Below are 12599 nucleotides of genomic sequence, written 5' to 3' on the forward strand. Positions count from 1 at the left end.
GGGGCTGAGATAGCACATGCCTCACAGCCAAAAACCCAAAAAACCTAAAATAGAAGCGATATTATAACAAATTCGATAAAGACCTTAAAAATGGTCAACACCAAAAAATATTTTAAAAAGAGAAAAGGGGTACAGGGAGACTCTAGAATGCTCACACAGCAGCCCAGGTGAGAGAGGAAAGTGGCTTAGACTAGGGGAAGTGATGATAATGGAAAGAAGGAAGGAATTCAGAGTGTATTTTGGGGATGTCAGCCCCTTGGGGTGAGGAAACTGTGTATGTGTGAACTCCAGGGAGGGAGAAATGAATTAGCTCCACTGATCACAAAACTTGGACTTGGTCAACTGGACCGCATGATATGTCTGGAATTTTCTGTTATGGTTTCCTTCTTGTTTTTTGGCTATATTTCACAAAGTTCTTTTTGAAAAGGCTGATTGGCCTCAGATGTGCTAAGAAACCAAGGGGAGGCAGGGATGGGGGGTTGTGCTCCCACTGGCATCAGGCTTGACCAGGGGCCAACATGGTAGAAGCTCTGCCTTCTGCTGCGTAGGCACAGGAGGCTGGTGGCAGCAGGAAAGAAGGCTGGGTGAGAGAGGGGAGGTTCGTGTCCTCATCCCAGTCCAGCCACTGATCCACTGTGTGATTTGTCTTGGGAGGCCCACAGTAGGCCTCTATGCCCATGCCTGAGTACTCAGTAGTGAAGTGGTGTGGCCCCAAGTCCCTCAGATGCTGCCGATAGACCCCAATTCTATGGGGGCCTGGTTCTAGAGTCCCCCCACTCCAAAGTCAGGCTGTCCTCTTTCCCTCCATCTCCCAGACATACCTGTCACAGGAGGCCAGAGGAACCTACCTCGGAGCAAGTGCAGCGGAGGCAGTACATCAGACCCTGAGGCTCCAGGTAGGGGTGCCAGCTCTCGCCGGGGGAGTATCTCTTCCCATGGAAAAGGCAGAACATGTCTGGGCCTGGCAAACCAACCGGTGCTTTGTGAGTCCCAGGAGGCTCCAGCCTGGAGTCCCTGCTCCATCCCTCCTTCGTTCTGGCTCTAGGAAGGATGTCATTTGGACACTCAAGCAAAAGAGAATCCACAGGACACGCTCTCCTAGTCAGGGGGCCAGAATGACTGAGTTTCAATATCAGCTTGCCTGGCTGTGTGACTCTGGGCATGTCACTGGCCCTCTCCGAACTTTGACACTTCTCTCACAGAGTGGTTAGAGGGTCAAGCAGTGAACATGCTTTTTACAGATTTAAATTGTGGTAGAAATGTTAGTTATTATAATTAGATGAATCATCTGAGGCCCAGAAAGGCCAAACTATACCTCTTAGGACACACAGTAAGTCAGTCATCAAGCAAGGATGACCCCAGAGCCTCTTGACTCTCAGCGCAGTGCTCCCACTCTCACAGTCACTCTTGCTTCCCTTTCCTTTGTCCCATTTGGCTTGTTTATTTACCACATCTCTGCACCACCTTCTCTTGCCCCCTGCTGCTTACCTGCCTATGCACACACACACACACACACACACACACACACACACACACACACTCTGGGCCACGTGATATATCTTTCGAACAAAGCTACTGAAAGCAGCTTTCCTGCTTTCATACTATGCTGTGTCCCTATACCTCAGTGAGCTCTGATCATTAAGTGTTTGAATCAGGAAAACAAAGTGCTGCCCAGTGAGAGGTTGCTACAAAACTGACTTTTACAATATCCTTAAAAATGGTCAGTGGTACTGTGACTGCACATCAATTGATTATTTTTGTAATGATTTACAAATGATATTTACAAATGATATTTACAAGTGATTTACAACTGATACAAACAACGGATATGTTGTCAATATGTAGAGGAATGCTTTTAAGAATGACTGAAATAGTTTATTTCCTTATGTGGGTTAGGTATCTCTCCTGCAATCCTGATTTCTTGAGACCTCCACCACTCTGTCTTTCCATAGCCAGTCAGTTGCCCAGTCTTTGGGGCTCTGTCCTGAATCTCGTGTCCTCACCCCTCACCAGCTCTGCACCCAGCCCCAGGTCAGGGCTCCATGTTGGGGGTTGAAGCCTCCTTGCCCTGCTGCTCTGCCTCTGGCCCTATCCCTTGCCAACCCTCCTGCATACAGGTACCTCGTGATTTTTACAACAGAGAAGGGATGCTATCATTCTACAAAAAACTCTCCATTACGTAAAGAATAATCTAAGCTCTTTTAGGGGGAAATCTGGAAGGCCCAGCACAAGCTAAGTGTCCATAAAGACATACTAAATGAGATTGAAATTTGGAGAAAGGAACCAATGTTTATCGATGATATTTTATTTATATAAATTACTTATCTTATTAGCATCAATGTTTTGACAATTAAATTGGATAATGCTTGGAAAACGCTCACTTAGCCCAGTTGCTGACACATAGTTGAATGCTATAATTATGACAATTATGGTAACAATGACCCTGCTGGATGGACATTATCATCTGTTCTAGATTCAAGAGGATAAGGCAGTTTTGCAGGGTCATTGGGATTGTTACTTACAATTGTTAATTGTAAGAAAACTAGATGAGAAAACTGAGGAGCTGCAAAGACCAAGTTGACTTGCCTGAGGCCACCCAGCTATTGATTTGAACCCAGGACCCCATACTCCCAAGCAGACTTCCCTTCAGTTCACCTCACCTGCTATGGTTTTTTGCTCAAACTCAGGGCCTAGAGGTTTCTTGTCCCCACTAGCCACCATCCCCCTTTCCCAAATTTTTTTTCTTCAGTTCAGTTCAGTTGTTCAGTCGTGTCCGACTCTTTGCGACCCCATGAATTGCAGCATGCCAGGCCTCCCTGTCTATCACCAACTCCCGAAGTTCACTCAAACTCATGTCCATCGAGTTGGTGATACCGTCCAGCCATCTCATCCTCTGTCGTCCCCTTCTCCTCCTGCCCTCAATCCCTCCCAGCATCAGAGTCTTTTCCAATGAGTCAACTCTTTGCATGAGGTGGCCAAAGTACTGGAGTTTTTTTTTTTTTTTCTTGGTCCTCTATTAATCTAGAATCCAGATATTCCTCTCCATGCCTCCGTCCTGCACACTTTCTAGAGTCTCACACTTTCTGAATCATTCTTTTAGACACCTAAACTCTGCAGGATCGCAGGGCATCGAAAGCAGTTCAGTAGCAGGAGCAGCTCGCCCTTGAGACAGGAATTCCCCCTCCACGTTGAGGGTGGGCTGGAATGGAGGACAGGAGCTAAGGGCCATTCTTAACCTTTAGAAAGCTGCCTTTGTGAGAAGCTGAGATCAGCTTCCTCGGCTCCCTGCACTGCTTCTGTTGTGTCTCTTGGGTTTCCCAGAACAAGGATTTGAGGCCATGGCCATGATGCCCTCAGGATCTGTGTTTTGGTGGCCCCTGGGGACCATGGCTTGGTTTGCCCCATCTGCTCCCCAACCCCACAAAGTAGAGGGGGGATCAGACAGCAGATCCCATTCCCAGCAAGGCCCCGGCTGGCCCGTATCAAATGAGCTGTGTTTATCTCTCAGCCTCCGCTGGCAGAGAGGGCAGGACACAGGCCCAGCTGGGGTGCTTGTCAGAGCCAGCCCAACTCTCCAAGGATTGAATAATGTCTTTCTTCCTCAGTCCCCTCCCCCGACCAGGAAAGGGCGCAATTGCAACACTGCTGCAGCCTTAGGACTTAGCCTTGCTGTTGAAGAAATCCTGTTCCATCTTCCCTGGGACGGCCCTGCAGACTGGCCCGTGCCAGCTGGCACCCCCACTCCATCCCCTCGCCTGCTCAGAGCATGAAGACAGAGAGAATGTATCAGCCTATGCCCAGGCCAGGGGGCCCTTTCCCCCACTGATGGACCTGGCAGCAGCTAAGAATATGGGGGGCCTGGCAAACTGTCCGTCAACCCCAGGAGCCACAATCCCCACCCCACCACGCCCTCCAAGGTGAGAAGCACAAGGAAGGGTGGCATTGCCTGGAGCTCCCTCTTTTTCTAGGGAGGTGAGTGCCCAAGGCCACGCCAAAACCAGGCAGGAGGAGGACCTGGCAAGACTGCAGGCTGCCTCCGTCGTGCAGCTCTGGCATTTGCCCCATCCTTGCACTTGGCTGGTAAGGGGCTCTAGCTCCTTATGCCATGAATTCACTGTGTGATGTTGAGGAAGACTCTTGCTTCCCTTCTCTGGGCCTCACTTGCCCATCTTCAAAATAAGGAGTGGGCATGAACTCTGATCTTCACAGGTTTTCTGTACAGATAGTTTATGAATACATGATGTCAACATTCTTAGACTCTAAGGTTCTAAGTTTCTAAGACTTAAGATTTGAGAATTCCAAGTTTCTGAGAGCCTACATATCATGAGACAACAAAGCTTCTAGAACTGCATGATGTTGTGATTCTAAGATTTGACCATTTCAAGCTTCCATGATTCAGGATATGTTGATGGTTCTGTACACCTAGGCTTGCAGGGGCTCCAAACAGGGCAGGATGAGGCCCAGGCAGCCAGTGCAGCCGATCCTGAGAGACACAGAGAAGGAGCAAAGTCTGTTTCTCACATTCCCTCCCTTCTCATCTCCTTTCTGTGGTCCTCTGTGGTCTTCCCACTCCGGCCCTGGCACCCCGCCACCACATCTCAGACCACCCATCATCTCTTTCTCCAACTTGGGGACCAATTGCTCCTTCTCTCAGGGGACTTAAGGAGTTAATGGCCCCCAGCAGTGATGTCTAATCCAGGAAGACGTTAGTGGAGGAAGTTTTTGCTTGAGGCGGATGATTGGAGCTGTTCTAGAGAGAGCTGTTCTAGAGAGATGTTCTCTGTCTTTAGAGAGACAGAGAAGAACAGGGACGGGTCTCATACCCCTCACCCAGTGTGTATATAGTCCCGAAACTCTGATTTCAGAGTCAGATAGGCTGGGGTTCCAACTGAATTTGGCTTTTATTTGCAACCTGCATTTAGACAAGCTATTTAAACACTTCAGGCCCCAGTTTCCATATTTGTCAAATGGTCGAGTAATAATCTTGACCTTTTGGGGGTTATTGCAGAATTAAGTCAAATAACATATATAATATGACTAATGCCTGCCACATATTAGATGTTCAGCCAAATGGTAGGCTAAAAACAAAGAGAGAAAAAGCAGACCTTGTTGCTGACCCCAAATTACCCTAACAATTTCTGTTTCTCATAGTATTCTTTTTACTCCAAGAATCCTATGGGCAGCCCCCAAGTACCCAGAACATCATGGTACCTGCCACTAAGGTCAAACATTCTAGATCTCAAATTGGAGGCAGAGAGACCACAGGAGGTTGTTACAGTCATCTCTTCTGAGATCACACTGACCTGGAGCAAGGCAGAAGCAGTGCTGGGGGACAGAAATACAGATTTGAGGACTACCTACTAGGTACAGTGGGTAGGCTTTCAGACAGACTGATAAGGGTGGAGAGGGTGAAGGGGCAGTCAAGGGTGGGACTGGAGTTTCAGGCCTGAATAACCAAGTGAATGTGGGGTTCTTAGCACATAGGCAGTAAGTGTTACCATTAATTTTGATGTTTTATTATCATTAGTAATAGTAACATTGGTTCCTTTATTCATGTACTGAGCATTTTGTATATCAAGTTATACATGCCCATGGACCTGGTACATGCCTAAACAGGACATAGTGCCCACCCTCAAGGAGCTTACAGCCTAATGAAGAAGACAGATAGATATAATACATGCAGTCAGACAAATGCTCTGACAGTGGAAGCATGGGATCTTCAGGGAAGTCTTCCCTGAGCAGATGCCTGAACTGGATCTTGAAGGAGTTAACAAGGTGGAGTCGGGCAGAGAAGAAGTTGCACGCAAAGGGGTGGGAGTGACTGTGGTCCATGTAGTCTCCTGAAGGTGACTGGGGTGTGCTGGGGCTAGTTTCTCTCCCTGCAGGAAACACCCACTTGGCCAGGGCAAAGCCGAATCTCTTTACCTAGCCTGATGATTGAACTTCGTTGACCTAATCTGAATTCAAGGTAGCTACGTTTATCAGACAGACTCTGGTATCTGTCATAGTGTTATCATGTCACTCCAGCCTATGATGAGCAGGCTCCCACCTGCTTTTCCAGCAGAACTCTCTGTGGTGGCCCTTTTTTAAGCCTCACATCCTCCCGCTAAATTTCTCACTCTTCCCATCCCCACCCCGCCCCTACCCTCGCTCCTTCATGCTTGTGTACCCTTACGCATACTCTTTCTTCACCTGGAATGTGATTCTCCATCTCCAATGTTGGACCAACTCCTCATCCTCCAAAGCCTGTTTCGATGCCATCCTGTGAAGCCATCCCAAACTCCCAGGCCACTTGCCAGTCCTTTCTGGCGGTCCTACAGACTGAGTTCAGCCCTCTGCCACAATTTGCATCATACTAGGTTAGAAGTACTTTTTGAATGGACTTCTCTTCCTTAGTAAACTGTGAGTCTCTTGAGAGCGAGGGCCAATGGCATTCATTTCTGTATCCCCAGTATTCTGTGCAGAGCCTACACAGAATCAGCGCTTGGTAAATGAATGTGGGATGAAAGAATGGAGTTAAGAAAGGTTCTGGAGGAGGAGGCAATTGCTGGTCCTTTATCTTGGAAACTTCCTGCTTCAACAAAAAGAGAACTTAATCATGTGACAGAAGAGCCAAATCTCTTTGGGCACTTTGACCTTGCCGCCTAACAGAAATTGGCCCTGGACCTCCCCTTTCCAGCTCCCATCATCTGAACTCCTAAACTGTTCACCAAACATTATGTACAAAATAGCCAGGAGCCCAGGAAGGTATGAGGCTGAGTGATTTCATGATCTTCACATGTAAGTCCAAATTCCCAAGCTGTCCCATCCAAGGTCATCCCACAGTCTGCCTTGAGACTCTCATGGTCTCTTAAGATCTCTTAAGGGTAGCCAGGAGTGGGTAGTGTTGCTGGGAATTCTTTCAAGAGGAGGCAGAAAAGACACAAGAATATTCTGGGCTGCAAAACAGGCAGGATGAGACCAAGAGAAGGGCACCAGGTAGACCTGGGGCTGGAACTGTGGCTGGCCTGACCCCAGCCTGCAAGAACTCAGGAACCCGAGTGAGCCAGCCTGCATGGGGATGTGAGAACGTTCACATCTCTTCCCTCATGCCCACAATGCTGTACTTTATTTATTTATAGTTCCCTTTCACACCAACAAACTTGCTCCTCTCCGAGACATAAGCTCTGTGCTGGGTATTGGCACTCAATGAGGGAGGCCTCCTAAGGGAATCAGAAGTAAAAACCTCGGCTCCTCAGTGCATGAGCTGTGCAGTCTAGGGAAAGGACCCTGGCTTCTGTGAACTTGAATTCTTATCTGGCACATGACAAATGTTCAGGAGCATAGAAGGACCTTAAAAGAGAGAGTCAGCAAACCAGGAAAGACAGCTCAGTTGCCTGGCAAGGGTCAGTGGGTAGAGAATAAACTATTTACATTCTCTTCTTCCATGGACATGTATTAATACATTTATAGGTTCAGAAAATCTTAGAAGGAGAAGGAAATGGCAACCCACTCCAGTATTCTTGCCTGGAGAGTTCCATGGACCAAGGAGCCTGGCAGGCTAAGACCATGGGGTCGCAGAGTCGGACACAACTGAATGACTAACACACAAAATCTTAGAAAGTTAGGGATTGAGAGATTATGCCCAATCCCATATTTTACAGATGTGGACATAGTCCCAAAGAGAGCCTGACCCTGGTCTAAGATAATTGATTTTTTCCAGCATGAACTCCAATGTGTCTTCAGATCCAGGTAGGTGGGGGCTTCTCATAGGAATGCCCATCCCCTAAGGGACAGGATCAGAAGAAATGGCTTTAAATTGCAAACAGAAGGATTTATCTGAGGTAAAGGAAGAATCCTGACTATAAGTATGGGTAACAGAGTATGAAACAGGCTTCTCTGGGATGACATCCTGCCCAGAGGCAGAGGGATGCCTGCAATGATCTCTGCACTGCACCTTCCAGCAGCACTGCTCGCATGCCAGTCCTCTTCTTTGGGAGTCCAAGGGATTCAAAGTCTCTCTCCCAGAGCCTGGTGCCATGGCCGGCGGCTGGGGGAACTTGAGAGGCCAGCCCTGGAACAGGTGCAACAGCTGGAGCAACTGCACCGCTGCTGCCCAGCTCTGCTCAACAGCCTGCAAGCGAGTGAGTGATACAGAGACCTCTACTGGTGGGAGAGAGAGGTGCAGAACCTCAAGACAGGCAGAGAGGGATCTGACTGCAGCCAGACGTCAGCCCTCTGTACCCTCTGTCCCAGGCCCTCTAGGCCCTTTCTGTTGGTGTCTGATTCTCAGTGGATGTCTGTCTATCCACTCCTCCCTGGAGGGCAAGGGTACCAGGCTGCAGACCCACACTCCCCCAATTCCCTTTTCCAAAGGCCAGAGTGGACCCTGAACCAAGGCGATAGCATCTTTGGGTCTTAGAATCATGAGATGTTAAAGCTGGAAAGGTCCTCAAAGATTATCTATTTGACTCCCACTGAATTGCTCTACAGCTGGGAAAAGTCAAGGCAGACAAAGGCAACCTGCTGTGGGTCACAGTTGGAACTGGAGGCAGAGCCAGGACCGGAGCCCTGACCTTCTGATTCCATCTGTACCATGTCATAGCACAGAAGCTCCTTTCCTGCCCCCACCCTGCCTCTTGGGTCTGAGGTTTTGTCACCTGGAGCCAAAAACTTTGATTTCCATGGTATACATAAACCTTGGAGGTAGACGAGCTGGTGGTTTTACCTGATAACCAACTCTCTCCTGAAGTCAGGATTGGATGGAGGGAGAGATGAAAAAACAGAAGCAGCTGTACACCTTAAAGCGGAGGTGGGGGGGAGTTAGGAGAGGGGGTACAGTTAGTAAAGTGAGTGAAGTGAAGTGAAGTCGCTCAGTCGAGTTCGACTCTTTGCAACCCGTGGACTGTAGCTGGACTGTAGCCCACCAAGCTCCTCTGTCCATGGGATTCTCCAGGCAAGAATACTGGAGTAGGTTGCCATTTCCTTCTCCAGGGGATCTTCCTGACCCAGGGATCGAACCCAGGTCTCCCACATTGCAGGCAGACGCTTTAACCTCTGCGCCACCAGGGGAAGAGCACAAAGAAGAGGAGCTGACAGAGGAGAAAGAGCACTGGAGAGGGAGTCAAGGAACTGGGCAGGTTCTCATTCCACAGACACAAGTGGGGATGGGTGCCCAAAGTGACGGACGTCATACACACAGGTGGCTCAGCCTGGGACTGCACTGGCCAGTGACCAGATCAGGGGCTCATCCTGGCTAAGGGCTCTAGGTGGGAATGGAAATGGGGCTTGATCCACAGTAGTGTCTGAGGATTAGAGCTCAGTCTGTGGCTGGAGTTGAGACTCAGTCTGGGCTGGGATCAAGGCTCAATCTATGGCTGGAAATAGAGCCAAGGATAGAATAACCTTTGCTTGAATACCCTTGCACTTTAAACTAAGGAGCAAGCTGCCATACATGTTCACAGGCCTATATATTCTGCAGGACAGGGCCATCTCAGGAATCAGACACCACAGGGTTTGAGAATTTCTATCTGTGGGTACCACTTCTGAAAGCACCTAAGATGTCACCAGGAGATTTCTTACTTACAACAGGCCCCAGATCTTACTAACTAAACTTACTAAACTAAGACAAGGGCCTTCACAGGAGACCTTCAAACAAGACCTTAGCAAATGACTACAGGACTGTTTAAAGATTTGTAGGTTATTAGCATTACACAGAAGTTATTAGCCTTCTTTGAGAGGCTAAAAGAAGGAAATAATTTGTCCTAATTCACATAACCAGTAAGTGATAAATCAGGGACTAGGATCCAGGTCTCGGTTCGTTTCTTTAATAAATTTGCTGTGTGACCTTGGGCAAGTCACTTGCCCTTTCTGGGCTTTGGTTTAACTGTATGGATTGGTACATTGAGGTGTAGAAACAGGTGACTTTCAAAAGTTCTTTCAGCTTTGAAATCGCAGCATCTTACACCCCTTTGACTACCTCCACGTCACCTTAACTCAACAATTCTGCTCCAAGGTTTTTCTTGCATGTCGGTAACTAGGCTCCAGTCTAGGGGAGATGGAATACTGGCAGCACCTAATGAGAAATATGGCCCGAAGAGTGGAAGCACAGAGGAGGGAAGATCAGCATGGATCAGGTGGCAGGGAGAGTTTGCTGGAAGAGGTGTGACCTAAGCTGGGCTGTAGAGGGCTGACAGGCTCTGGGAGGCAAGGAGGAGAGCCGTGGGGAGATGTGAGCAATCTACATAAAGATGATTCTAGGCCATCTTTCTAAGATGCATCCAGGGCAATGAAATCTGGGGGGTTAAGAGCCATGTGCCAAGTGCAAGGGAGGTAGGCATTAAGGGCATCCTGTGCTAATTCTCTCTTTTAAGAAGCAATGAAAAGGTGTTGGGAGGAAACCTCCAGGCCTCAAGGAGGAGGCGGAGACACTGACAGAGCAGTAGGCATTGTGCTGGGCACTTAACAGTCATCTCCTCTAATCCTCCTGAGAAGCCTTCAGGTGGGTGTGCGTCTTAGATGCAGAAAGTGAGGCTCCGAGAGGTTGTCACTTACGAAAAGCCACACAGCTACTAAGGGGCAGAGCCAGGACTTGAACTAACACGGGGCTCTTTTCAGGACTTGTTACTAAGGACTTCTGTGAATCTCATGCTGGTGGCCGCCCAGAGACGGACAGACATGCAGCCTGCCCTGATGATCAGAGACAGGAATGAAACAACACCCAGCAATGCTGGCTCCAGAAAGTCATGTGCAAAAGAAGGCAGAGATGGAGGAGCTGAGCTGTGGAGAGGAACGTGCTCTAGGCTGGGAAAATGGGGTTTAATCCCAGGCTGTGCCCGGTGTAACCTGGGGCGGAACACTGCCCGTGCTGGGCCTTGGTTTCTTTACTGGGTATGTCTGCATTTGAACTAAGATGCTTCCTTCTTTTTAAGAGAATCTTTGGTTTTGTTCTTCACCCTCCCAGCCTTCCAAGAGACGGTCAAAAGATGGGTAGGAGGTCCGCCACCAGCCTATTGTGGAAAGAGTGAGGAAATTGAGGCTCAGAGAGTTGATATCAACTCACTGAGGTTACACTGTGTACAAGTAGAAAAACATGATTTAGGGAACGTGTTTTTCGAGAACCTACCATGGACCAGCTAGTTGCTGGTGCTGGTTGCTTTCCATGTTTTCTTCCATTTAATCCTCAGAACAGTCCTGGGATTTTCACTCCCATTTTATAGATTAGAAAACTGAGGCTCAGAGACATATCTGCCTCCTACCAGCTGGTAGTCAGCAGATCTGGGATCATGAAGACCCTGGTCTATCTCCCTGTGCCCTGCTGCCTCCCAATGTCACAGCTCAAAATCAGAGTTCCTTCCAGGTGCTGTGGGACCAGGGGGAAAAGCATCAGATTGGGAATTGAAGACTCTGGCTTCGGATGGCTCACTAGCTCTGTCAACGTGAGCAAGTTTCCTCTCTCAGTCTAAGTTTTCTCATCTGTAAAATGCAAATGATAATACCCACCTGACCGGAGTGTTGTAAGTCTCAAAAGAGAAAAGCAATGGGAAAGTTATCCCAGTTAACTCTTCTTTCTTTCCACCGGCTCTCTTTAAATGCAATAGCCTCTTCATCATCACACCCTTGCCGCCAAACACGCCAGACTCTCTGCTAGGAATAAGCATCCCCCGCTCCTCCAGAAGCACCGTGCCCTGCCCTCTCGCCCACTGCTCTCAGGTCCCTCACCCTCGGGTCCGTGGCCGCAGCCCCCTTAGCTCTGAGTCTTGCCGAGTTCCCCCCAGTCTGGTCAGCCCTAACTGGTCCGCAGAGAAGCCTCCACCCTCCCGGCACAGGTGCTCGCTGGATGGCTGTCAGAACAGTCTGGGGTTCCAAGTCCTGGCACTTTCCAGCACATCCCCAGGGTCCCCTCTTCTGCCACCCAGCACACCCACTCCGCTACTTACGGGCTCGTGCGTGGGAGTCCAAGGGGAACCAGAGCAGCGCAAGTCCCAGCAAGGAGGAGAGGACCCTTACCTCGGGAACCATCCTTCTTCCCCAGGGCCAGGCCCTCAGGCGCTGAGCCGGGAGGGGACTTCGGGGAAAGTGAGATGCGGGGGACACTGACGCCCAGGGGCACAAAGCAATCCACAGACCCGGGGAGGGTTAGGGTTAGAGATTCAGAGAAGGGTTGAGAGGAAGGTGTTGAGGACAAAAAGGGAGGTCCAAGGTGGGAATAGGAGGAAGGTGGAAAGCCAACGGAGGGAAAGGGTTGGAGGGATACAGGAAGGTGTGCAAGAGGGGAAAGCAATTAAAGTAAAGGAGAAGGTGAGAGGGAGGGGAGGAGAAGAAAGACGGGAGAGGGAGGACCGGAGTCCGCCCAGCTGCGCAGCGTTGGGCCAGGCGCGCGGGACCGGCGGGCTGCTCCTGGCGTGCGGGCTAGAAGCGGCCGGCGCCCCCTGCTCGCAGAGCTCGGGGTCGGGCTGCCGGGTCCTGGAGCCCGGCGGCGCGGCGGTACCCGCGGCGGCGACGGCGCCGCGGCCACGGGGGGAGGCTGCGCGCGGGCCGGCTGTGCACGCCAAGGGCGCCAGGCGCCGCGCTCGGGCGCATTTGTACTTTGCCGCGGGAAGCAGGCAGCCCCGGCCTGG

The 12599-nt window shown here is 49.8% G+C and overlaps 1 protein-coding gene across 2 annotated transcripts in view; it reads right to left on the reverse strand.

The window, feature by feature from the left end:
* The window catches only part of CHRDL2 (chordin-like 2), a 34090-nt gene extending 21760 nt beyond the window's left edge, over positions 1–12330 (reverse strand). For both annotated transcript variants that reach the window (XM_010848866.1, XM_010848867.1), the window contains exons 1-2: positions 11919–12330; positions 849–961 (exon numbers count right to left, since the gene is read on the reverse strand). In XM_010848866.1, coding sequence (XP_010847168.1) covers positions 849–961; positions 11919–12000 — 195 coding nt within the window. In that variant the 5' untranslated portion in view covers positions 12001–12330. The remainder of the gene's footprint in view (positions 1–848; positions 962–11918) is intronic.
* Positions 12331–12599: the final 269 nt, after the last annotated feature.

Source organism: Bison bison, unplaced genomic scaffold (assembly GCF_000754665.1).
Source record: "Bison bison bison isolate TAMUID 2011002044 unplaced genomic scaffold, Bison_UMD1.0 scf7180017864276, whole genome shotgun sequence".
Taxonomy (NCBI): domain Eukaryota; kingdom Metazoa; phylum Chordata; class Mammalia; order Artiodactyla; family Bovidae; genus Bison; species Bison bison.